The sequence below is a fragment of the Camellia sinensis genome, chromosome 2 (genome assembly GCF_055761805.1).
Source record: "Camellia sinensis isolate YWXY chromosome 2, ASM5576180v1, whole genome shotgun sequence".
Classification (NCBI taxonomy): domain Eukaryota; kingdom Viridiplantae; phylum Streptophyta; class Magnoliopsida; order Ericales; family Theaceae; genus Camellia; species Camellia sinensis.
The window spans coordinates 28,697,100-28,723,910 of NC_138962.1; the positions used below are offsets into that span (position 1 = coordinate 28,697,100).

Sequence of the window (26,811 nt, forward strand, 5' to 3'; positions counted from 1 at the left end):
TAGAGAGACCAGCACTGGTTGTAATTTTTTATTCAGCAACCATAAAAATAAAAAAAATAAAAAACAATACAAAATTCCCATCGAAGGGTGTGTTGTTCAAGTAAATCAGTATTTTCAGCAAGAGGACTTTCTATACAAATTCTAATTGTCCATTCCTGTACCGTTAGAAGACAGGGATACATAAAAACTATTTCCCACATCCTAGAAGCGATTTTTGTACATTTATCAAAATCCCATTTCTCTCTCCATTGAGGAAAAGAAAATCACCACAAAGCAGTCAAGGGGCGATGAATATCCGAGTCAGTTTATCTTGCCAATCTTGGATGAATGCATCTTTTGACCCTCAGGGTTATTGGGAAATTAACTATCCACTCTCGGAACGAATGATGGGTAAGTGTGAAGAAAAATGGAAACTCTTGCTATTCGGCTTGGGTGTGCATCTTCTGATGAATATCCAGCACAAGGTCCCGCAGCTCAGGGAAAACTGAAACGAGTACCAGTTCAAGTATTCCATATGCTAGTTGCTTCAAACAGATTGTAGACTGCAAATTCACAGTAAGCCAGCCGATACTTCTTGGTCACAAATATCATTTGAATAATGAAAATAAATCACAGGGATTAAAGAAGGGTTTTACCTGAAGGAAATAATATAATCTCTTGCGGTACGGTGATACTGCTTATGCCCAATCAAGCTGACGAGAGCAGTTGGAGCTCCATCTGAGGAATGAATGAGGTAGGTTGTTAATTATGTTCCTATCCAGGACCATTGTATCCAATTCACACAAGAATCTAGAAAACATGATGACCAGTAAAATTAAACTAAAAAAGTGCCATAAGATCCTAATTATTTGCAGAAAATCTGCTACCAAGATCCAGGCCAATGTCACTTGAGAAAGTCACCTACTATTTTTTTTTTTAAAATCTTTTTTGATCTCATGCAATCTTTATTAAAAAAAAAAAAAAAAAAAAAAGAAGATATGCACCATTCTATTCGATATTTTGGTTAAAAAGCCCAACACATTAAATCCATTAATTTATTAAGCTTAATGAAATTTAAATCAAGCCAACACAAAAGACGGGTTGAAACATCCAAGTCACCGTAACATTGAGACATGACATTATTACAGTATAATTCATAAATGAGGTAGTTTGCTGAGGCTATTGTAATAAACAAATGCCAAAAAGATGTACATAGATATGTATATGTATATATAATATGGATGAAAGGGAAGTGGAACATTTCTGTGACTTGCTTCTACTAACCAAAAAGTGACATTATTTATTTATTTATTATGAGCACAGATAAACCAAGCGCATAACAGTCAGAGACCAAGGTTTTCAGAACATGATGTATGGGCAGCCTATATCCTTTCTTTTTTCTTTCTTTTTTTTTCAGTAGAAAGGAAATAGATAGGCACCCTATATCATATACGGGGTATACCATACATTTATACAAAAATAGGTAAACATTAATCATTGCCTTGCAAACAGAGAAAAACCATCCCAAACATAAAAGAATACATACTTATCAAAGATGTACCAAGACCAAAAAGAAAAGGAAAAGATAGGGAAGAGAAAAAGAAGGAAAAACTTACTGAAGATCATTTTCTTGGTATCACTAGCTCTACGAGCAGCCTCAAGCTGCTGCTCAAAAGAACCAAGTTTAGAGGCCCTACTCCTTGTAGTTTGAAAAGATCGCTGATGAGGTTCACAATCATCTATTTCAGTATGACTATTTAATCTCAGAAAGAATGTACCATCGGGCCAAAGCACCTGACAAAGAAATCCATTATTAGAAGAAGTAAAATATTTGGCGTTGATTCTTTGTCCATTCTTGCACTTTCACAATCAAGTGTGAACAAAAGTGAATTCCCTCTTCTTTTTTTGTGAAGAAATGCCACTACAAGCTAGGCTGGCTGAAATAAAACGAAGTCTGCAATGTTGATTGGAGATAAATAAGAAAAAGACATTACGGTGCACACAAAAGGAATTTTATCCTAATTATGCATAGGGTGGTAAATTAGCCAACTTTATCCTTAATTTGGATGCGAGCAAAAAGGAGACTACATATCTACACAAACAAGTACAACTCAAAAGTTAATATGAATTGTAAAAGACACCGTGCTAGTTCATACAAGGTCTTAGGTTTCAACCATTGTTTAAATACGTTCATATAACACTGGATGAAACTCACATTCAATTGAAAACAACCACCACCACCAACCAGACCAAACAAAACAAGAAGTGAAGAAATCAAAGTGATGGGTTAATAGACTCCAACATACCAAAACTCATCCCAAAGTTCAATCAATAAATAGACAGCTAAGAGTTTTAGGCCCCAATTGGGTTCTGGATGACCCTCAAGAAGGCTCAGCTTGAACTGACCTTGGCACTGCCAATCTATGCCCCTAGTGACAAAAATGCCTGGGATGAAATATGTGCATCCAAAAGAAACAGACAGACACAAGTTTGACGCAACAGATGTTAAAAATCAAGATAAAACAGATTATACAATGCGATCTTCGGTGTTGCCATATTCATTTGAAGCTTTGAATATAATGAAATTTCTCATAGCACCGTAAATCAGATCTTGCCTCACCAATTAAATGATTTCAGTAAAATAAAGATGTTAAAAAAATTGATCAGTCCTTGCATCTTGGACCCACTGAATCCCTTGAGCAATAACATCATCTCTCCGAAGCCACTGAATTTGCCCCAGGAGCCAGTCATCAATAGCATCTTCCATCATTAACTGCAATATTTGCTTTGATATCCAGAAGACCTGTCTTCTGCATATTTAAATAAAAATAAAAAAATCTTTGAGGCTGAATGCTAATGAAACATGTTAAAGCATGATCACATGATCACATGATCACATTTCACATAATCTTCCACACAGATCAATCAATCCACCTTTCTCAAATCATAGGGGATAAAACGGGTTGAGATTAATGGGAACCTCTATGCCATGATTGTGTGACAGGCTTTGAGCATTGAGCAAAAGGGAAAAAAAAAACCACATTAAAACCACCCTGCTAGGGGGTGTCTGCTGCAAGCAAATAAGTTTCAAATCTAGCTAGGAGGACTGGACATCTGGCTTTCAGCATTGAGCAAAAGAAAAAAAAAAAAAAAAAAAAAAAAAAAAAAAACACACACACACACACACACACATTAAAAACCACCCTGCTAGGGGGGTGTCTGCTGCAAGCAAATAAGTTTAAAATCTAGGCCTCCACTTGTGAAGATTGAGCAACAAAATATACAGCAACAAATTTCTGTTCTAGCAAAATAAAAAGCAGCATCACACACCAGATATAAAATTTTAAATATAAATAAATAAATAAATAAATAAAAACACTAACGATGACTTATGATAATTCCCAAGCAATTTTTGATTTTCAAATTATGAAGAAAACATGCAAGTAATCATGTAAGGAAAAGTCTAGCTTACCTTAGCCAGCCTTTTCTCTTTAGCTGAAACATCTTATCAACTAAATTCAACACAGGCAAGCTTACATTAGGTGTTGTCCACTGCAAAGAAATAAACACCAACAGAAGTTTAGACAACACGAAAGGACTGGCATCCAAGAACCAAGCAAGCAAGCCAAACAAAATATTTTTCTGTAAACAGGTTGATTAAGGTTTCTTTCCTTTCATATACCTAAGAGCCCATCTTCGCAATAGCTGACATATGACAAGAACAATGAAGACTCACTGACAAGCTATTTTTACCATTGATATAGGGCACCTGTAAAAGTTTTATAGGGTGACAATAGTAGGTTTTCATTGTTATTAAAGGCTTCTAAAGGTACGGGACTTTAGAGCTTTCTACCAATGTGTAAAAGAGATAAGGGTTAGGAGCTTAAAATAGATGAGAAATTTGGAGGCTGTTCTGGGCTGTGAACAACGCCCAAGAGGGGTACATGTGAACAATAATAGGAGCTTGTATTCAGTTATTAACTTACTTTTGTGTGACATGGATGGATAAAAAGATAGGTTATCAAGCTTAATAACATATGATTTCCAGGGTAAAAGGCCTAAACAGTGCAGAAAATCAAAGATGACAAGATGTAGAAGAATAAGCCCAGTAACACGCCCAATCTACATTATGCCTCACTTAATGTTACAATTGTATCATACAATCCCCATTAGGCTTCAAAGCTGAGAAAAAAGTATATAAAACTTGGTTCATCTACGTAATTCTAACTCTAATAAGAGTTGGAATCCCTTGTCAATTCGTAACCCAAAAAAACCTATTAAATACCCATGATATAGATCCCAAAATCAATAGGTTCTCCTGCAAGTTAAAAGCTTACTTCTACTAATTCCATTCTCATCTTGGTTTTGTCTATAGTGGCATCCCTAATCAATTCTTGTGTAGAAAATTAATGTTGAACTGCTGAACATTCTATTTCAGAAACCAAAGTAGGCCACTCCCAGATAGAAATTCTCTTCCATCTTCATCAGCAACCACTGCCCAGATAAAACTGCCGAAGGGCATCCCTATTTTAGCCATTGAGCTATAAAAAAAAAAAAAAAATCTGTTTATTCTCCTTTGAGGAATCTCCTGGAACTCTTAACTGTTCATATGCCCACGAGTTATGCTCAATATTGGTTCAATAAGTTATGAATCAATGACATAAAAATTAAGAAAAAGAGGTTATAATTATAGAAGCTTTTAACCTCCTCAAGTATCAGAATTCACAAGCAGCATGAGAATTAATGTTCAGAAGATGTAATTGTAAAGCACCATAATTAGAGTTGTCATCTCTCCAACAGTGATTTACTGATTAGCTTTCCATGCACTCTACAAATGACAATAGTTAGCAAGGCGGAATTCCTTTCTTTTGACAGAATAATTGCTGTTAATCATACAATTCACTTGGAAATTCTAAATCAAATCCCAAGGAAAATTAATACAAATGATAGATTAAACTCCACTTGACAGAAATCTAGAACCCAGATTCTGAATGTTAACTGTATCTTACATTTCAATGCACTAAAATGCAATTCTGAGTATTTAATAAATTCAATCAATTATACTTATAACATAATTTACTGTTTTCTTGTGGTTAGTTCGGCATCTGGAAATAATAGTTTGTGAACTCATAAGACAACTTCCAACAGATTTGGGGGTTTTGAGTTTCTTTCAACTGAGAATCTTGTTATCAAGAAAAACACATTTTAATCCTTTAACATGAAATCTCATAATAGACCAACATGTTTTCCATGTTTAGAGGGAATCAATTAATTACACCTGATAGGATCAACAATTCAATTTAACTTTTTTTTTTGATAAATAACCAAACTTTATAGATAAAGCATCAAGATGTCACTTTATATCTTCTTTCTTCACTAGATCTTACTCAAGAGATAAAATGGCCATTACCTATCCACAGAGAGAGAGAGAGGCTAAAATGGCAATAATCTTCAATTGTTCCCAAAGAAATAAATATGCATGAACTTTTCCATATACTTTCAAGCTTTATATTTAATTAGCAACCGGAATAAATCTTATAATTTGCTATATGAATCCCCATCTATCCCATTCCTAAGATTCAATAACTCTGTGATAACAGAACAACTTTTTCTTTCTTATTTGTCTTTTATTTATTTATTTATTTTTCTTCTCAGCCTCCCATGCTTTTACCAGGTTTGAAAACATCATAGGATAATTCCTTCTTCAAATTTCCTTTAATTGTTGAAATTCTTCAACCCTGAGCTACAATCTAACTTGTTTCTCATCAATAATTTCAGGTCCAAAGACTCGAGCAATGTTTGGAAAAGACAAAAGATCTTAGAATGAATTGTACAGTTGGGAATGGATATGTGTATGTGCATAGCAATTGGAACACACATAAGAACTACGTTCGCACAAATAGAAGCAAAATATGCATAACTGTAACTGCAGCATATGACAAGAATAGTTCTGGCAGTCAAACAGGAAGGTCAAATATTAATAGTAACATGACAGATGACATTAGGGAGAGTCAATTAGATTGACATGGGCTAAATTTTAGAGACAACACCAAGGTGACAATTCTGCAATGAAGAAAATGACCAAAGATGGCACTTGTGAAGGGGAGATCTAAGGTATATGTGAAGGTCATAAAGCAGAGAAGGAAACAAAATGCAGTCTTCTGACTGCTTGGTACCTCTGGTGGCGCTACAACCGGATCCTCCAAGTGATCAGAGGATACTGGGAAACCTGAGGCAGGATATCCACCCAGGCTGACCGATGGAGATTCTCTATCTGAACCGTGTTTCTTCTCAGGATCTAAGCTTCTAATCTCCTCACCTCGTTTAACCACCCTAGGTGGAAAACCCTTTGTGTTCAATTCATTGTCCGAATGCCACCCACTAGCTTCCACAGTAGGTTCTACTTCCTCATGCTCATTAATACCATCTTTATCACCTTCATCATTATCAGAAATGCTTTTTGCTGATTCTGTGCTATTTTGCCATGAAAGTTGTTTAATCATCTCAGCATTAAAGGATAAGTTCCTGCTTGAAATTGCAGGAGACACTTCATGTGGAGGGGAAGATGAACCAACAACTTTGCGCATTAAGCCATCTGAGACCCCTTTGAACTGGCGTACGATATCATCCACTGCATCATCCACGTTCACTGTTTGATTTCAACAAAAATGAATAAATGTCATTTTCAAAGAAAAAATATAGAGGGAAATAAATTCAATCAGCCAGATAAAGGACGTAATTAAAAAGAAAACTGTTAGCATCATGAGCAGATATGAAGATGTGACATGTCAATAGATGTATAACTGGTTGGATCACTAACTGACTGTATAAATTAAAATGTCCATCAGATTACTTCACCCATAATTCTTTTGAAATGAGTATTTGTTTGCTCAAATAATCATAAGTTGCAGGAAAGATAATGTTGGTGGATTTTGTTTGTCATAGCCACCTGGACAAGATTTTGATGTATGTTACACTTTCAGCTTGCTGAGTTTGAGAGAATCCTCTTCTTCTCCTTCATTTTTGCTGCTGTTGTTGTCGGCTTCATCTTCTTGATTCAGAAAATGCTGTTCATTTGGATATTTTGTGTATTATAATTGGTTTATGTGGCCATAAAATTCTTTTGTTCATCACAATTTTTATCTGTTGACTTTTGCATTAATTTGTAATATTTTGTTGTCTCCTGCTGTCCTGCACATAGCATGAAGTTTCAAGGGGTATATGTAGTTTCCTTTTGGTTTTGTGTATGTTTTATTATGGAAGAGGGTTATTTGTATTGCAATGTTGTTGATGAACTACATGGTTAATGAGTTAGGAGTTTCCTGACACACTAATGTAATTCTTCACTGTCAAATTGTTTCTGAACCAAGGTTTAAAAATGCGGTGTTACGTAACGGTTTCGGCCGTTACATAACGGTTTCAGTGGTAGGCACCACGCGTTACCCCCAATTTTGCGGTGTGATTGAAATTCACAGGTGTATCGGCCATTACGGCCAACGTAGCGGTCGTAACGGTGGCGTAACGGCCGTAACGGCCCGTTACACCCGTTACAGGGCTTTTTTTGCTGATTATTTTCAAAAAAAAAAAACAAAAGAAATACGGATAGTGCAAATGCTGGTTCAAACAAAAGAAAAAAACAAAAAAACAAAAGATGTGGTACATACCTTTATTATTCAGAGGCTCAATCACTGGTTCAAATGCTTTGCTTTACAGCACATGAATGAACCACTTCGAGGTGAGGTGTATCCATCCACAAATTTTCAGATCTGAAATACGGATGATATGAGTGAGAAATAGAGAGAGAGAAGAGAGAAGAGAGAAGAGGGAGGAGATGAACCTGCCTCTGTTCTGTGACTCTCCGGCTGCCCCTTTGTTCTTCAACACAAAACTCTGATCCAAGGTTCTGAAAAGCGGTTGCGATCGCCGTAACGGTGGCGCGGTTGCGGGGTGTAAAGGCCGCAGCGTAACGGTTGCGGTTATCGGAACTGTGAATTTTATTATTTTTCGCACAATTTACAAAAAATTTACCGATACGCATATTTTTTTTTTTAGAATCATATTTATTGGGTTTTAAAATAAATTTAGATAATTTTTTCATAATTTTTAAGCATGATCCAATATATTTCATATTTTTAAATCACTATAAAATAATTTTTTTTTACATTTTATTTCAATAATTAATGACTTTATATGTCATAAATCCATGTTACACTTGTGGCAAAAATTTCTTTTATTAGACTTAGATGTATAAAATTATTTTTAATTATTATACTTGTGGAAGCATATGTGTATTTTAACTCAAATAGTTTTAAAAAAGTATACATTCTTAATGGATGAAGGTAGTAGTAATCAAGCTCAACAATCTGATTTCTAAGATGCACCACGTCACTCATTTTGGTGGGGTGAAGGTAGCAGCAACAATCAAGCTCAACAATCTGAATCCCAAAATGCACCACGTCACTCATTTTGGTGGTGACATTATGTAATTTTAGTAGTAACATTATGTAAAATGTACTCTCTATTATTTGTGATTTATGCTATGATGTTATGTACTTTGTCAAGCATAAATCACAAATAATAGAGAGTACATTTTACATAATGTTACTACTAAAATTACATAATGTCACCACCAAAATGAGTGACGTGGTGCATCTTGGGATTCGGATTGTTGAGCTTGATTACTACTATCTTCACCCCATCCAGTAGGAAATATATAAGTAAATGTACTCAACATGTCATCCTTTTCTATTTCGTGCACTGGGAGAGAAAATGGATACCTTGGCTGAAAAGGATCAACATAAGTATGTTGGGCTTGTTGATAATTTGGCAAACCGTATCCTGGAGGACCATGTTGTTGAGGGAGCCAAGGATAATTTTGTTGAGGTGGGTAAGGATAGCTCTGGCTATCACTGCTATAGGATGGGTAAGGATGATATGGATAACTATGACTACTATCAGATGAATCAAGCTGTTGTTCTCTACTTCTTATTCTTCTTTCATCCCTACGTGTATCACTACCACGAAACCTCTTAGGTAGTTGGGGTAAAGGTGCAACAGGTTCTCCAATATCATAATGTTCCCCAACATCACATAATCCAAATCCTCCAATAAAATCTTCACTTCCTGCACCAAAACTAGTACCATCACCACTATTGTCGCTGCCACCACCACCACCGTCACCGTGAGAAGTGCTTTCACCATCACCATCATCACCTCCTCCATCAGATGGTGTTAAACCACCACTATTATCACTTTGAGTTGGAGTAGAAGTTGAGCTTTGAGAAGTGCGTCGAGCTTGATATCTATGGGTGCCACCACCATCGCTGCCATCGCCATTGCTGTCGTTGCCACCACCACCATCATCATCTGAGACCAAATCTAGCCATTTAGAATTATTCACACCATCTAGCAAAGGATTTTCCCTTTCTTCTATCCATGGACTTATTCGATCATCTTCTTCAAATATATAATCCAAGTTAATAGGATTAAAACTCCTATCAATCTCCTCTTTGGCTGCTTCTTTTAACGTGTCTCAATTTTAATCTCATGTTGTAGGTGATGAAGACTAATCTTTGGATTTTCTTATATTTTAATCTATTCCTCGTCTTCGTATGGATGAGACTAAAAGTACTCAAATTACGTTCACAGTGAGATGATGTGGTGGTTTGACTTAATACTTTCACAGCTATTTTTTGAAGTTCAGGAGCACAACTGCCATGAATAATCCACCACTCAGCTGCACAAAATTACATTACATAAGACATAAGTCAAAATATGATAAAAAATTATTTAAGTATTTATATATTGTAAATTTGTAATTTTGAAAATAAAATCTGGATTTGATTGTTTCCATGCTCTTTGTGCTAAAGGAGTACCAAAAGTTTCCTGTTTATCTCGAAACAGCAACAACTATAATTTGGACAATCATTACAAGTAACATTTGCAAAAGTAGATTATTACTATTAAAATTTAAATAATTGGTACGTACTTGATTTGTTGCTTTCACTTGAGCATCCATATTGGGCTCCAGTCTGGTAATTACTTTTTTAAGTCCATCCATCACTTCTCTTATCATTTCATTGGATGAGGTAACACCATATTGGAATTGAGGATTTAAAAAATATCCTTCAAAAATAAGAAGACAATTAATAATTTTAAATAAATATACATTTTATAATTGAAATCGTAACACTAACCAGCCAGCCGCATGCAAATCTTGATGCAATTGAAAAGACCATCGAGTATCAATAATTTTCCAATACTCGGTGTAGTAGCGACAATCTCTTTTAATTGCCAACTTTGCTCTATCTATAGCTTCATATATGAAACCCATTGTTGGCTTCTCATCTCCATCAACCAACCTCAATACTCTGACTAGGGGCTCATGAACTTTACAAAGCTCTGTTGCTTTCCGCCAAAACTCCTTTCCCAAAATAATTTTTTTCACATTGTAAGGCTGCCCAGTCTTTGCCTTCCCCCATCTAGAATTATTCCACTCATCACTATTAAACATAGCTCTCAATTGTTGTTTATATCTAACAATACTCTCAATGGCAATAAAATTTGTAGCAAATTGAGTGATGGCAGGTCGAATCAATTCTCTACCTCTAGTGAATTTTCTCATTAAATCCAACACCCATCCACTATTATAAATGAAATTGGTGATGGTTTTACCATCTTCAATCACCTTTGCTACACTTTTCTTATTGGCTATGTCTTTTAGGATGAGATCGATACAATGTGCTGAACAAGCTGTCCAATATAAATGTTTCCTTTTTTTCATTAACATTTTACCGGCTGCTTTCAGTACAGGTTCATTATCAGTTACCACTTGAACAACGTATTGTTCTCCAATTTCATCAACAACTTTATATAACAACCCAAAATAATATTCAGCAGTCCTACTAACAATATTAGAGGCATCAATTGATTTGTGAAATATAGTACCTCTATTACAGTACACTAAGAAGTTGATGATGTGTTGCCGAGTTAGACTGCTCCAACCATCACACATGATGGATACACCTCTCTCTGCCCAAATTCCCTTGAATGATCCTATCCATTCTGTCATTTCATCATGTTCCATGCCCAAATATACTTCAGAAACTTCATAAGCACTAGGACCCTTTACTCCTGGCCCTACTTCAGCAGCAACATCAAGTATGAGTTGTGTATACTCTGAATCAACTGCATTGAATGGAATACGATTATAGAGTATAAACTTGGACACTGCTCGTCCCAATCTCTTTTAGCTTCTGTAAATTCATTGTGGAGATTTTTCGCTGCTTTGTACTCTTGCTCTTTTGGAGTTCTACATCCATTGCCCTCAACTTTGCTTCAGGAGCATTGGGCTTAATCCAATTACGTCCACTCCCACCAGTTTCACGCACAGATTGTGATCGACGAAAAACATTAGCAATACCTGACCCTTTTGGCACTCTTTGAGCACTACCCCCTGCACCAGAACTACCACCTACATCGTATTGTGATCCATGACCTGCAACACCTCGTCTAAATTGTTGCTTTTCCTCCCATTGTTGTTGTGAACGAATACTTGCTTGTCTAGCCCTGGTCATCTCTAGATCAGAGTCAGAGTCATCATCTCGAAGATCTACAAAATCTCCCTCTTCATTTTCATCATAGAGATCATCTCCCCTAATATGTGCTTCCAATTCAGCTTTTCTCTTTTGTTTGTCTAGTTTACTCATTTTCTTATTTTATAAATGTTTCATCATTTCTTGCATCACATCTCTACTAACATTAGGACAAGAACGCACTTGTCCTGTTTGATGTGTTAAATGTTGTTTGAAACGCGTAATCCCACCTTTAATGTGATGTCCACAAAATTTGCAAATAATATGATGCCTAGTGCCTTCAACTTGAGTTCCAAATTTCCAACCAATATCATCACTTGGGGGTTCATCATTGGCACCCTTTTGTCGTGGCATTTTTGAATATGAATTCTGTATCATTAATACATTTTTTAAATTTATTTTTAAATGAAATGATTCTAAAAAAATATTTAAAATTAAATACTAAATAAAATAATTATAAAAAAATGTAACCACTATTTATACATTTGGATTTCACATGCCAATGTAATCATATAAAAATTTAAAAATAAATTATAAAAATATTTTTAAATAAAGAAAATTTTGCCATAAAAATTGTTGTCACAACAAATTTTGTCATTAAAAAAAAAATTGTTATCACAACACATTACAATAAAAAAATAAAAAAATATTTATAATTAAATGTTAAATGAAATGATTATAAAAAAAATTCAACCACTATTTATACATTTGGATTTTACATGCTAATGTAATTAGGAATAAAGACATTTTTCATGGCATTGATTGAGCTATTGTTTTTATTTTTATTTTTTTATTTTAGAGAAAGACATTTTTTTAAAAAATAAATAAATTTGTGCTATCAAAATTGTTGTAACAACACATTACAATAACAAAAATTCTTTAAAAAATATTTCAAATTAAATACTAAATAAAATAGTTATAAAAAATACAACCACTATTTATACATTTCGTTTTTACATGCTAATGTAATCATATAAAAGTTAAAAAATGAATTATAAAGAATTTTTTTTGAGGTATTGATTTTTTTTTTTAAAAAGACATTTTTTTAAAAATAAAATTATGCCTTTAACAGTGTTGTAATAACAAAATAAAAAATATTTATAATTAAATATTAAATGAAATGATTATAAAAAAAATGCAACCACTATTTATACATTTGAAGTTTACATGCTAATATAATCATATAAAAATTAAAAAATAAATTATAAAGAATTTTTTTTGAGGTATTGATTTTTTTTTCTTTTGAAAAGATATTTTAAAAAAAATAGTAACTTCAATATTGTTGTCACAACACATCACAATAACAAAATAAAAATATTTATAATTAAATATTAAATGAAATGATTATAAAAAAAATTGCAACAACTATTTATACATTTGGAGTTTACATGCTAATGTAATCATATAAAAATTAAAAAATAAATTATAAAGAAAAAAATTCTTACATATTTTTTTTGGGGGCTTCAATCACTTGAGTATTTGTTATCTTTTTGAATAACCTGCAAGAAAAAAAAATTCAATAAAAACTGACATATATAAAATGTATTAATATAATATAGGTGTTATGATTTTTAGATATTATAAAAAAAAATCAATCACTAATTATTATATATAAAATACTAAAAATAAATGCATAGCTCTAGATATATATATATATATATTTAAAAAAAATCAATCACTAATTATTATATAAAAATAAATGCATAGCTCTAAATATATCACATAAATTTTGTAAGTTTTACAAAATTTAAAATCTGAAAATCATTGTAAAAATAAAATTAATAATAATAAAAAAAATTTGCTAGACACGGGTGTATCTTCCCAGGAAGCTGCACAACAAAAAAAAAAAAAAAAAACAAAACAAATGTTATATTATATTATATAATTTATATACCTTCCTAAGGTGTATCTTCCCCAGGAAGCTGCAAACAAAAATAAAATAAAAAACCAAAACAAAGGGGCAGCACTTCGGAGAGCAAACAAAACAAAATAAAAAAAGAAGATTAGAGGAGATGAACCTGTGGAAGCAGCACTTCGGTGAACCTGTGGAAGCAGCACTTCGGTGAAGACGTAAACAGATTAGAGTTTTGTGTTGAAGAACAAAGGGGCAGCCGGAGAGTCACAGAACAGAGGCAGGTTCATCTCCTCCCTCTTCCCTCTTCTCTCTTCTCTCTTCTCTCTCTCTATTTCTCACTCATATCATCCGTATTTCAGATTTGAAAATTTGTGGATGGATACACCTCACCTCGAAGTGGTTCATGTGCTGTAAAGCAAAGCATTTGAACCAGTGATTGAGCCTCTGAATAATAAAGATATGTACCACATCTTTTGTTTTTTTGTTTTTTCTTTTGTTTGAACTAGCATTTGCACTATCCGTATTTCTTTTATTTTTATTTTTTGAAAATAATCAGCGAAAAAAGCCCTGTAACGGGTGTAATGGGCCGCTACGGCCGTTACGCCACCGTTACGACCGCTACGTTGGCAGTAACGGCCGATACACCTGTGAATTTCAATCACACCGCAAAATCAGGGATAACGCGTGGTGCCTACCAACGAAATCGTTACGCAACGGCCAAAAACGTTACGTAACACTGCATTTTTAAACCTTGCTCTGATCTGTTTACGTCTTCACCGAAATGCTACTTCCACAGGTTCATCTCCTCTGATCTTCTTTTTTTATTTTGTTTTGTTTGCTCAGCTTCCTGAACCGAAGTCTCTGATCTTCTTTTTGTTTTGTTCATCTCCTCCGAAATGCTGCCCCTTTGTTTTGGTTTTTTATTTTATTTTTGTTTGCAGCTTCCTGGGGAAGATACACCTTGGGAAGGTATATAAATTATATAATATAATATAACATTTGTTTTTTTTTTTGTTTTGTTTTTTTTTTTTTTTTTGTGCAGCTTCCTGGGAAGATACACCCGTGTCTAGCAAATTTTATTTTTTTTATTAATTTTATTTTTACAATGATTTTCAGATTTTAAATTTTGTAAAACTTATAAAATTTATGTGATATATTTAGAGCTATGCATTTATTTTTAGTATTTTTATATAATAATTAGTGATTGATTTTTTTAAATATATATATATATATATATATCTAGAGCTATGCATTTATTTTTAGTATTTTATATATAATAATTCGTGATTAATTTTTTTTTATAATATCTTAAAATCATAACACCTATAATGATATTAATACATTTTATATATGTCAGTTTTTATTGAATTTTTTTTTCTTGCAGGTTATTCAAAAAGATAACAAATACTCAAGTGATTGAAGCCCAAAAAACAACTATGTAAGAATTTTTTTCTTTATAATTTATTTTTTAATTTTTATATGATTACATTAGCATGTAAACTCCAAATGTATAAATAGTTGTTGCAATTTTTTTTTATAATCATTTCATTTAATATTTAATTATAAATATTTTTATTTTGTTATTGTGATGTGTTGTGACAACAATATTGAAGTCACTATTTTTTTTAAAATATCTTTTCAAAAGAAAAAAAAATCAATACCTCAAAAAAAATTCTTTATAATTTATTTTTTAATTTTTATATAATTATATTAGCATGTAAACTCCAAATGTATAAATAGTGGTTGCAATTTTTTTATAATCATTTCATTTGTTTTTTTTTGAACTGTATAATCATTTCATTTAATATTTAATTATAAATATTTTTTATTTTGTTATTACAACACTGTTAAAGGCATAATTTTATTTTTTAAAAAATGTCTTTTTAAAAAAAAAAATCAATACCTCAAAAAAAATTCTTTATAATTCATTTTTTAATTTTTATATGATTACATTAGCATGTAAAATCGAAATGTATAAATAGTGGTTGTATTTTTTATAACTATTTTATTTAGTATTTAATTTGAAATATTTTTTTAAATTTTTTTGTTATTGTAATGTGTTGTGACAACAATTTTGATAGCACAAATTTATTTATTTTTAAAAAAAATGTCTTTCTCTAAAATAAAAAAATAAAAAAAAAAACAATAGCTCAATCAATGCCATGAAAAATGTCTTTATTCCTAATTACATTAGCATGTAAAATCCAAATGTATAAATAGTGGTTGAATTTTTTTTATAATCATTTCATTTAACATTTAATTATAAATATTTTTTTATTTTTTTATTGTAATGTGTTGTGATAACAATTTTTTTTTAATGACAAAATTTGTTGTGACAACAATTTTTATGGCAAAATTTTCTTTTTTTAAAAATATTTTTATAATTTATTTTTAAATTTTTATATGATTACATTGGCATGTAAAATCCAAATGTATAAATAGTGGTTACATTTTTTTATAATTATTTTATTTAGTATTTAATTTTAAATATTTTTTTACAATCATTTCATTTAAAAATAAATTTGCAGAATTCATATTCAAAAATGCCACAACAAAAGGGTGCCAATGATGAACCCCCAAGTGATGATATTGGTTGGAAATTTGGAACTCAAGTTGAAGGCACTAGGCATCATATTATTTGCAAATTTTGTGGACATCACATTAAAGGTGGGATTACGCGTTTCAAACAACATTTAACACATCAAACAGGACAAGTGCGTTCTTGTCCTAATGTTAGTAGAGACGTGATGCAAGAAATGATGAAACATTTACAAAATAAGAAAATGAGTAAAGTAGACAAACAAAAGAGAAAAGCTGAATTGGAAGCACATATTAGGGGAGATGATCTCTATGATGAAAATGAAGAGGGAGATTTTGTAGATCTTCGAGATGATGACTCTGACTCTGATCTAGAGATGACCAGGGCTAGACAAGCAAGTATTCGTTCACAACAACAATGGGAGGAAAAGCAACAATTTAGACGAGGTGTTGCAGGTCGTGGATCACAATACGATGTAGGTGGTAGTTCTGGTGCAGGGGGTAGTGCTCAAAGAGTGCCAAAAGGGTCAGGTATTGCTAATGTTTTTCGTCGATCACAATCTGTGCGTGAAACTGGTGGGAGTGGACGTAATTGGATTAAGCCCAATGCTCCTGAAGCAAGGTTGAGGGCAATGGATGTAGAACTCCAAAAGAGCAAGAGTACAAAGCAGCAAAAAATCTCCACAATGAATTTACAGAAGCTAAAAGAGAGATTGGGACGGCCAGTGTCCAAGTTTATACTCTATAATCGTATTCCATTCAATGCAGTTGATTCAGAGTATACACAACCCATGCTTGATGTTGCTGCTGAAGTAGGGCCAGGAGTTAAGGGTCCTAGTGCTTATGAAGTTTCTGAAGTATATTTGGGCATGGAGCATGATGAAATGACAGAATGGATAGGATCATTCAAGGGAATTTGGGCAGAGAGAGGTGTATCCATCATGTGTGATGGTTGGAGCAGTCTAACTCGGCAACACATCATCAACTTCTTAGTGTACTGCAATAGAGGTACTATATTTCACATATCAATTGATGCCTCTAATATTGTTAGTAGGACTGCTGAATATTATTTTAGGTTGTTAGATAAAGTTGTTGATGAAATTGGAGAACAATACGTTGTTCAAGTGGTAACTGATAATGAACCTGTACTGAAAGCAGCCGGTAAAATGTTAATGAGAAAAAGGAAACATTTATATTGGACAGCTTGTTCAGCACATTGTATCGATCTCATGCTAAAAGACATAGCCAATAAGAAAAGTGTAGCAAAGGTGATTGAAGATGGTAAAACCATCACCAATATCATTTATAATAGTGGATGGGTGTTGGATTTAATGAGAAAATTCACTAGAGGTAGAGAATTGATTCGACCTGCCATCACTCGATTTGCTACAAATTTTATTGCCATTGAGAGTATTGTTAGATATAAACAACAATTGAGAGCTATGTTTAATAGTGATGAGTGGAATAATTCTAGATGGGGGAAGGCAAAGACTGGGCAGCCTTACAATGTGAAAAAAATTATTTTGGGAAAGGAGTTTTGGCGGAAAGCAACAGAGCTTTGTAAAGTTCATGAGCCCCTAGTCAGAGTATTGAGGTTGGTTGATGGAGATGAGAAGCCAACAATGGGTTTCATATATGAAGCTATAGATAGAGCAAAGTTGGCAATTAAAAGAGATTGTCGCTACTACACCGAGTATTGGAAAATTATTAATACTCGATGGTCTTTTCAATTGCATCAAGATTTGCATGCGGCTGGCTGGTTAGTGTTACGATTTCAATTATAAAATGTATATTTATTTAAAATTATTAATTGTCTTCTTATTTTTGAAGGATATTTTTTAAATCCTCAATTCCAATATGGTGTTATCTCATCCAATGAAATGATAAGAGAAGTGATGGATGGACTTAAAAAAGTAATTACCAGACTGGAGCCCAATATGGATGCTCAAGTGAAAGCAACAAATCAAGTACGTACCAATTATTTAAATTTTAATAGTAATAATCTACTTTTGCAAATGTTACTTGTAATGATTGTCCAAATTGTAGTTGTTGCTGTTTCGAGATAAAACAGGAAACTTTTGGTACTCCTTTAGCACAAAGAGCATGGAAACAATCAAATCCAGATTTTATTTTCAAAATTACAAATTTACAATATATAAATACTTAAATAATTTTTTATCATATTTTGACTTATGTCTTATGTAATGTAATTTTGTGCAGCTGAGTGGTGGATTATTCATGGCAGTTGCGCTCCTGAACTTCAAAAAATAGCTGTGAAAGTATTAAGTCAAACCACCACATCATCTCACTGTGAACGTAATTTGAGTACTTTTAGTCTCATCCATACGAAGACGAGGAATAGATTAAAATATAAGAAAATCCAAAGATTAGTCTTCATCACCTACAACATGAGATTAAAATTGAGACACGTTAAAAGAAGCAGCCAAAGAGGAGATTGATAGGAGTTTTAATCCTATTAACTTGGATTATATATTTGAAGAAGATGATCGAATAAGTCCATGGATAGAAGAAAGGGAAAATCCTTTGCTAGATGGTGTGAATAATTCTAAATGGCTAGATTTGGTCTCAGATGATGATGGTGGTGGTGGCAACGACAGCAATGGCGATGGCAGCGATGGTGGTGGCACCCATAGATATCAAGCTCGACGCACTTCTCAAAGCTCAACTTCTACTCCAACTCAAAGTGATAATAGTGGTGGTTTAACACCATCTGATGGAGGAGGTGATGATGGTGATGGTGAAAGCACTTCTCACGGTGACGGTGGTGGTGGTGGCAGCGACAATAGTGGTGATGGTACTAGTTTTGGTGCAGGAAGTGAAGATTTTATTGGAGGATTTGGATTATGTGATGTTGAAGAACATTATGATATTGGAGAACCTGTTGCACCTTTACCCCAACTACCTAAGAGGTTTCGTGGTAGTGATACACGTAGGGATGAAAGAAGAATAAGAAGTAGAGAACAACAGCTTGATTCATCTGATAGTAGTCATAGTTATCCATATCATCCTTACCCATCCTATAGCAGTGATAGCCAGAGCTATCCTTACCCACCTCAACAAAATTATCCTTGGCCCCCTCAACAACATGGTCCTCCAGGATAAGGTTTGCCAAATTATCAACAAGCCCAACAAGAGTATGTTGATCCTTTTCAGCCAAGGTATCCATTTTCTCTCCCAATGCACGAAACAGAAAGGGATGAAATGATGAGCACATTTACTTATATATTTCCTACTGGATGGGGGGTGAAGGTAGTAGTAATCAAGCTCAAGAATCTGATTCCCAAGATGCACCACGTCACTCATTTTGGTGGGGTGAAGGTAGCAGCAACAATCAAGCTCAACAATCTGAATCCCAAGATGCACCACGTCACTCATTTTGGTGGTGACATTATGTAATTTTAGTAGTAACATTATGTAAAATGTATTCTCTATTATTTGTGATTTATGCTATGATGTTATGTACTTTGTCAAGTTCTTCCATTAAGAATGTATACTTTTTTAAAACTATTTGAGTTAAAATGCACATATGCTTCCACAAGTATAATAATTAAAAATAATTTTATACATCTAAGTCCAATAAAAGAAATTTTTGCCACAAGTGTAACATGGATTTATGACATATAAAGTTATTAATTATTGAAATAAAATGAAATTTTTTTTTATTTTATAGTGATTTAAAAATATGAAATATATTGCATCATACTTAAAAATTATGAAAAAATTATCTAAATTTATTTTAAAACCCAATAAATATGATTCTAAAAAAAAAATATGCGTATCGGTAAGTTTTTTGCAAATTGTGCGAAAAATAAAAAAATTCACAGTTCCGGTAACCGCAACCGTTACGCTGCGGCCTTTACACCCCGCAACCGCAACCGCGCCACCGCCACTGTTACGGCGACCGCAACCGCTTTTCAGAACCTTGATTGTATTCAAGTTTACTTGCTTATTTATTTATTGATATTTAATCTTACCATTATTATATTCTCTTGTTAATTCTTACTTTCTATATAGTTATAGGGGACCTGCATGAAATAATTAAGATACATCAATTTGATAAATTCTATTATTTAACTCACTATGCTCTTCTTATCGAAAAACTTAACAAAGTATTAAAAAAATATTCTTATATTTATACTTGAAATTATATTATATTATATTACTATGCAAGTAAACATGACTTGGAGTATCTGATATTTCAAAATTAAGTATCCAATACTCCAAAATTAATGAAAAAATAATTAAGAAGTATCCGATACTTTTAACAAGTATCCGATACGTATCCACGAGTATCTAAGGAGTATCGGTATCCGATACGGATACGTCATTCTATTTGAAGTATCCGTGCTTCATAGGACTTGGACAAAAAACATGATAAGATAGTAGTATTTATTAAACCAAACCAAACTAAGTTTTGTGTCCCAAAGAAATGCAAACCTTTGAGGAAGCACTCAAAAAGTCCCACACTTCGTGTTGTTCAGCAACATTAGCTATTGACAGCAGATCCTGCAAAATGCAGCATAATCAAAATAACAAGAATATGGAGAGGAACATTTATAGGGGATTTGCAGATGAGGGATAAATTATACTCTCAGATATTTGTCCAGCTGAATGCAGCGCTGATGAACAAAAGTATCCTCAGTGCTAGAGGAAAATATCCTTTTGGGAGGCAAATGTAATGTATAATTAGGAATGTCCTTATGGTGACGATGTAGTCTCTCAAAATTCCTATATCTGCTGACAAAATATCAAAAAAATAAGAAGAAAAAAAAAACTCTGAATGTATAGTGGATTTGGAATGACCAATGCTGATCTAAAAGCTTCAAGAACTTCCTTCATGAAATAAAGGATAAAAACAACTTTAATTAGCATTAGGGCCAAGGACTATAGAAACATGTGCATGTGCATGAATAGCCTAGTAATTTGTTCGTATTAATGATTGAGATAAGAACAAGACCTTTTCACAAACCATGTGTTTTCATCTGCATCTGTCACTGTAATTGAGTAAACTGCAAATGAATTTGACCCAAGTTTCTCAAAGTATGTTCCTATAACCTGTAGACATTACATAGCATCAGAAGCTGGTGATGCAATTCAAAAAAGAAGAATCAAACTGGATTCAAGTCAAGTGTGACAACCATAAACGATACAAATCCAGGCAAGGATGACAACTATATACAAAGGCATATAAAAATGCCCTTTAAATCCTGCATTTATATGGGTTCTCTTTACAGTACTGGCCAACATGTTTGTAAACCTGGCAACATTTCCTTGAAAATTAAAAGAAGAAAATGGAAGAGGGAAAGTTTACCCGGCACCGAAGCTTGGGAGTGTGGACTCCTTCATTGCGTAACACCATATCTGAAACACTCACAGCATTACGAATATCATTATGCCTTCCAAAATCTGGGCCATAGAACTCTGAAATAACGGACACACCACCCTCACTTGGGAATGCTTTTTCCATACTAGATTGAATATTTGAAGCAGAAGTGCTGTTTGATCTCTTAAGTACACCTTTATTCCCAATGTCAGTAAGAGAAGTGGTAGCCTTCAATTCATCAACAAGAGGTGTTCCCCAAAAGATTGTTGCTTGTTTAGACCATGAGATAAATGCACCACATTGTTCTTCCCATCACTTAGTCGAGTCTCTATATGCAATCCTGATGATAACTGCACTAGAGTTTTATCTTCTGTTGTAGAAGAAATTACAGACCTGTGGGTTGACATATCCTTCCCCGAATTTTTCGTAGGTTCAGCATTGTTACTTGCTGAACCCTTGGCAGCAGGAGCCTGAAGTCCTCCTGCAGAAACCTTCTTAACTTTCTTTTTATAATTCCTTCCTTTAGTCCACATGTTTTCAAGATTTTCTGGCGTCAGAACCTCCGTTCTCCTTTGGGTTGCTGCCTCCAATATCCGTGCCCAGTCAGCAGGGCGCGACTGCGTAGGTTCTTCACCAAATAAACGAGAGTACAAATTTTCTGAAGCATCCAGGGGAATCTCTTTCTGATTGTCAGATCTTGACATCATCAGGTCAGTCCCTTGATTGTTGGAAGATGAATTCTTCCTAGGAGTAAATTCATTTTGTATGGCATCTGCAGCAACAGCATGACCACTGGTATGACCCACTACATTAGGTGACTGGTTGTCCCCTGCTTTGCTCACTTAATCTTTAATAGCAAGCAAAATACACTCAATCAACTCATTAGCATACCTGGAGAGAAGTAATTGTTAGGTCAAAATAGTTGATTTCTCACATTTAGGGAAAAGGTAAATAATTAATGTAATGCATATATAGACTAAAAACAGTTGCATTTACACAACCTTACATAGGTGAAAAAAATAATGTGAAATTAAAGCATGAATGCCTCTGCCAAGATCATCAGAACTTATCCAGAAGTTGTATAAAGAAAAGAGTACTACAGAGAGATTAATTACAGCTAGAAGGGCAGCATCCACAGTCCCCTCACCCCATACATCTAGGTCCACTTCTACACATTTGGGACCAATTAGAGGAAGGGAATTTGTTGACGGAGCCTCTTTGACTGTGGGAATGGCAACCCCCATTTGAAAAACAATAAGGAATGCTGCAAATTTCAATTACAGAGGAACAAACAAGAAGAATACATTTGAGAGTCCCATGCAGAGGAAAGGGAGCTGTTGATGAAGCCCTTTTGGCTGTGAAAGTAGCCCCTAAATGCCAATACAGACTGCAAACAGAACAGGCAACAAGAATACATTTGCCATGAGGGATGCTAGGAAGTACATATATGTGGTCAAAGATATGAGTTACAATAAAAGGGTCACAATATTACAGTTCACAAACATAACTTTGGCTACTTTTTGCTTATTTGGTAATTTTGACCGAAAAGGGGGAAACAATCTAGACATTCCAGACATTTACAAATCCCTTTTTGAAACGAAGCATTTCTAAGCTTTCATTCCCACCAAAATTCAGATGGTCCTACTTTTACTAATCACTGTGCTCAAAACGGTACGTATAATTCTATCCCAACAACAGGAAAAAAAAAAAATTCTTTCTTGGATTTCCCTCAGGCCAGAGACTATTCGATGGTTTCTATCATGATCAACTTGGTATTAGGAATTATGTAAAATCATGAATGCCACATAGTTTCTTGCTTCGAGCTTTAAAAGATAGGAAGGTGAATGCAGCAGGGATAAGATATCTTCTTTGTGGTTCTGAGGAAGTAAAGGACAAAAATATTTCAGTTTCTTACTAAAATCAATTAGTAGAATATTGTTAAGTGTATTGACAGTGTCTTATAGGGCATTGCAGTTTCACTCACTAAAGCAAACCATTCAAAATTTCTTTTCAGGGTCAAATGATCGAATTCCCCATTCAACAAATGAACATCCAAGTCCTCAACCAAATGGCTGTTCCTTCCATTTAGGATTATGTTGGAAACTTGGAAATAGCTTGCCCTTGTTAAATATTGCTATTTTTAGGGTTGCTTCTTGTAACTAGTACCTCGACCCTATTTTTATCACAACAGGTACATTCTTAGAGTAAGAATGTTAGATTTGCATAACCATATGCCTGATGTACCACAATATAAAATAAGATTTTTTTTTTTTTAACAATATGATTTTCCAGTAATGAATTATTAAGTGACCTAATTGCAGAAGTAGAGAACTCATGACCCTTTCCCAAATATTTCTATTTGTTTCATAAACCTAAATTACAATTGACTGAGTACAACAATTTATTTATTTTTTAATACATCACACTAGCAAATTGTTTCTACATCAAAAAAACTTGGGAGACTAACATTTTTATTTAAGAAGAGAAAAATAATAACCTTAAAGGCACCAAAAGAGGGGAGCAACCTACCTGTGTATCTTATGTAAACATGAGATATTCGAAGCAGAAACAAGGAGAAGATATAAGAATTTTTCACAGCTATAAGATTTTTCGTTTTCACATTTAAGTCTTACAAATTAGACCATGTACGGTATAAAACATTCAGAGGAATATATACTTATGAGCAACAGGGTAGCCATAAAACACTGCATGAAAAAACAAATTAAGTCCTAAAAGAACTCACCAAGGGCTTGCAAAATCCATAATAGGTAGCATTACCAAGCAAGTTACAAGCTCTCGAGCAAGGCACCGAACCAGGGGACATTGAGCTTCTTGTGGCGTCAGCAATACAGCTAACAACCCACCTATAATTTGCTTAAGAACCTGTAGCAAATAAAAGCATCAGAAGGCATGCTAACAATAAAATCAATAAGTAGAAATTTTTCATAAGAACACTCACACCTTGTACTCACACTCGGGAGAAATCAATGCAGGGTGAAGCTCCTTTGAATCAATAAGATGATGTTTCAATCGTTCATCCCTTTCTTCTGATGACAGTGTTCCCATTACATCCACACCAATAGCAGCTTGGTTTCTTCTGAAAAGATCTATGTGATCCCCTACTAAGTCAACTATATCCCTGATACATATGACAAACAAATGCTTTTGTTATTCAGTTACTAAACGGTGCACAACAAGGAGGACACTTCTGAGACCCCAAAAAAATATGGCAACTTCTTTGAAAATATACCTTGTTACCAAATCAACGAGGTTTATCTCTTTGACCCTTCCAGATACTTCACCAAGGGCATCCATGATTACAGCACGGATGAGCTCAGGGACCTCCTTGTCAGGTGTTATTTCTGAATACCACAAATCTGAAACAAAATCCTGCAAAATCTTATTAACAAACTCCTCTATTGCAGCCTCTACAACTGGAGAGTCAATTTTTCTCTTCCATTTTGGTGGTGGCAGCATTGTTGAAAGACGAGAATCATTCACGGTCTTTTCTAAATGTGATAAATATGTCTGCTGATAAATTTTCCTCACTTTCCAATGGAATTCCACCTCATTAAATAAAATTCGTAATGCAGAAACAAATAGTATTGATATGGGAATATTCATCCACATTGATTTACTCGTGTCTGCAATGAACAACAAAAGTTTAGGGACAGAATCCAGTACATAGTAGTGGAGTAAATGGGGCAGAGGGCACAATGTAAAATTTAAGAACTTTCTTGTTCAAACATAAACCAACAGCAGACGAAAAGCATCCCACAAAATATTATAATTGAATCTGTTGGGATGGTCCACCTATGTAGACAAGATAGAATAGTACCAAATCCCACGTCGTCTAGTTAAATATGTACCAAGTGACTTATAAATGTACAATGCGTTTTAAAATCATTGTGAGCCTAGTCCGAAGTGGACTATATTATACAGTAGGGGGTCGGGACATAGATAGTGATACCAAGAGCTTCCGTTGCTTGGGAAACAAGTGGTATCCAAGCCAGGGCATACAATCCTGAGCCAGTAGGCAAAGCAGTGTGGGTGCAGATTCTCCTTTGATTGATAAGATGGGTAAAAATTGCTTGTGAAGGTGATCTTATGTGCAAAAGTAGCAAACTTTGTGGCACACCCATGGTGAGGGCAGCTCGGTGAAGAGAGTGCAAGCCATACCAAGATGAATATGGTGAACTACTTTGAGGGGCACCCCGGGCTAGGGGGTGTAGGCACCTCAGTGAAAGAGGTGCTGCGAGCCATACCGGGTTGTGTATGCTGCATTGACGAGTGATGAAGATCAACACTTCATCATCATTGGAGAATTTATAAATTATTGAGTAGCAGACTCAGCAATCCACCCTAAATGTACGGAAGGAGGTGATTGTTGGGATGGTCCTTCCATATAAAAGAGTACCAAGTCTCACATTGCCTAGGTAAGTACGTGTCAAATAACTTATAAGTGTGCGCTCAATATGGTTTAAAGCCGTGCAGGCCTAACCCAAACTGTCGAAAGCAAGCAAGTAGACAATATTGTACAATGCGGGGGGTCAGGACACATCTAGCTGTATCAAGAGCTTCCACTACACACACATCACATAATCAACAATTTAAAACACATCTCACCTACATAGGTTACACATCTCACCTACATTTTGGTTGATTTTACAAGCAAATAAATCAGAAGATTGAATTTTCCATTTGAGACCAGAAAAAACAATTGACTGCACTACCTACTTTCCTTAGTTAAGATGAGTTTTTCCTATTATCATCAGCACATATCGCCTTCGTGCCAATTCACGCAAAAAAAAAAAATATATATATATATATATAAAACCTACGCAATTCAATATTAATTCAAAATTTGCAACATCAAACCCTAACTGAGATTAAATTAATATCGCATAATACATCAGAATGCAAATTCAACATTTTCTGAATCCAGAAACCAAAAAAATCACGTTCAATTTTAAACATTAATCTTTAAGAGAAACAGCAATTTCGTTGGTGTTGAAAAGCGTGGATAGTTGAATCGAAATTGAAGAACTTACGAGTCAGAAAGTAAGATACTGCAAAGATACAAAGTGCCCAATACACCGTTCGAAGCTTAGCTTCTTCGATCAGATCTTGCAAGGCCTCCGTCGCCTTTATTGTCTCAACAACCTCCAATTTCGTCTCAATTGATCTAAAAACCACCAAACGGGCACGAATTGAATCAAATTCCAATCTTTCAACACCAGAACGTAATCGATCAACGACGAGAGATTGATAACGACAAACTCTCATGGAAATCATTGAGGCGTTATGGTGAAATCGGTTTCGAAGCAATCACGAGACTGTGTAATGATTCGTTTGTTCTTCTTTCCCTAGCCTGAGCCAGAGCCAGAGCCAGCCTGAGCCTGAGCCTGAGCCCTTTTTCCTGTTTCTTTTTTTTTTTGGGAAACTGACCAAAGGTCTAAGCCAAACATATCTGGCACCATTTAGCCCAAAACAAATTTGAT

At 34.2% G+C, this 26,811-nt stretch overlaps 1 protein-coding gene, 1 long non-coding RNA gene and 1 pseudogene across 6 annotated transcripts; 1 reads left to right on the forward strand and 2 right to left on the reverse strand.

Moving 5' to 3' along the window:
• LOC114301317 (uncharacterized) lies at positions 1-26,811 on the reverse strand (annotated as a pseudogene). Its single transcript, XR_014350290.1, has 17 exons — positions 26,362-26,811; positions 24,561-24,954; positions 24,272-24,449; positions 24,054-24,193; positions 21,720-22,201; positions 21,299-21,612; positions 20,945-21,042; positions 20,577-20,724; positions 20,425-20,493; positions 16,231-16,242; positions 7,817-7,847; positions 6,156-6,628; positions 3,452-3,531; positions 2,600-2,789; positions 1,596-1,773; positions 636-717; positions 1-542 (listed from the first exon to the last, which is right to left on the reverse strand). The product of XR_014350290.1 is annotated as an uncharacterized LOC114301317 (transcript).
• On the reverse strand, positions 8,974-12,512 carry LOC145807119 (uncharacterized). Of its 4 annotated transcripts, none has more exons than XM_082905049.1 (3): positions 10,176-12,512; positions 9,968-10,104; positions 8,974-9,715 (listed from the first exon to the last, which is right to left on the reverse strand). In XM_082905049.1, exons 1-2 carry the CDS (start codon positions 11,063-11,065, stop codon positions 10,056-10,058), a joined length of 939 nt encoding a protein of 312 aa, XP_082761175.1. In that variant the 5' UTR covers positions 11,066-12,512; the 3' UTR covers positions 8,974-9,715; positions 9,968-10,055. The 4 variants fall into 4 exon arrangements, with proteins under 4 accessions (XP_082761175.1, XP_082761187.1, XP_082761184.1 ...); XM_082905061.1 differs by having other exon boundaries at positions 10,176-11,942; XM_082905058.1 differs by having other exon boundaries at positions 9,968-12,508.
• Positions 13,262-13,888, forward strand: LOC145807136 (uncharacterized). The gene is made up of 2 exons (XR_014350291.1): positions 13,262-13,705; positions 13,788-13,888. It is a non-coding gene; the product is annotated as an uncharacterized LOC145807136 (long non-coding RNA).

Excerpts from the sequence above, each read along its gene's own strand:
- LOC145807119 (XM_082905049.1), bottom strand. The coding sequence starts at position 11,065 with ATGGAACATGATGAAATGACAGAATGGATAGGATCATTCAAGGGAATT. Across the intron at positions 10,105-10,175 it reads GATTTGCATGCGGCTGGCTG|GATATTTTTTAAATCCTCAA; the intron begins GTTAGTGTTACG and ends TTATTTTTGAAG.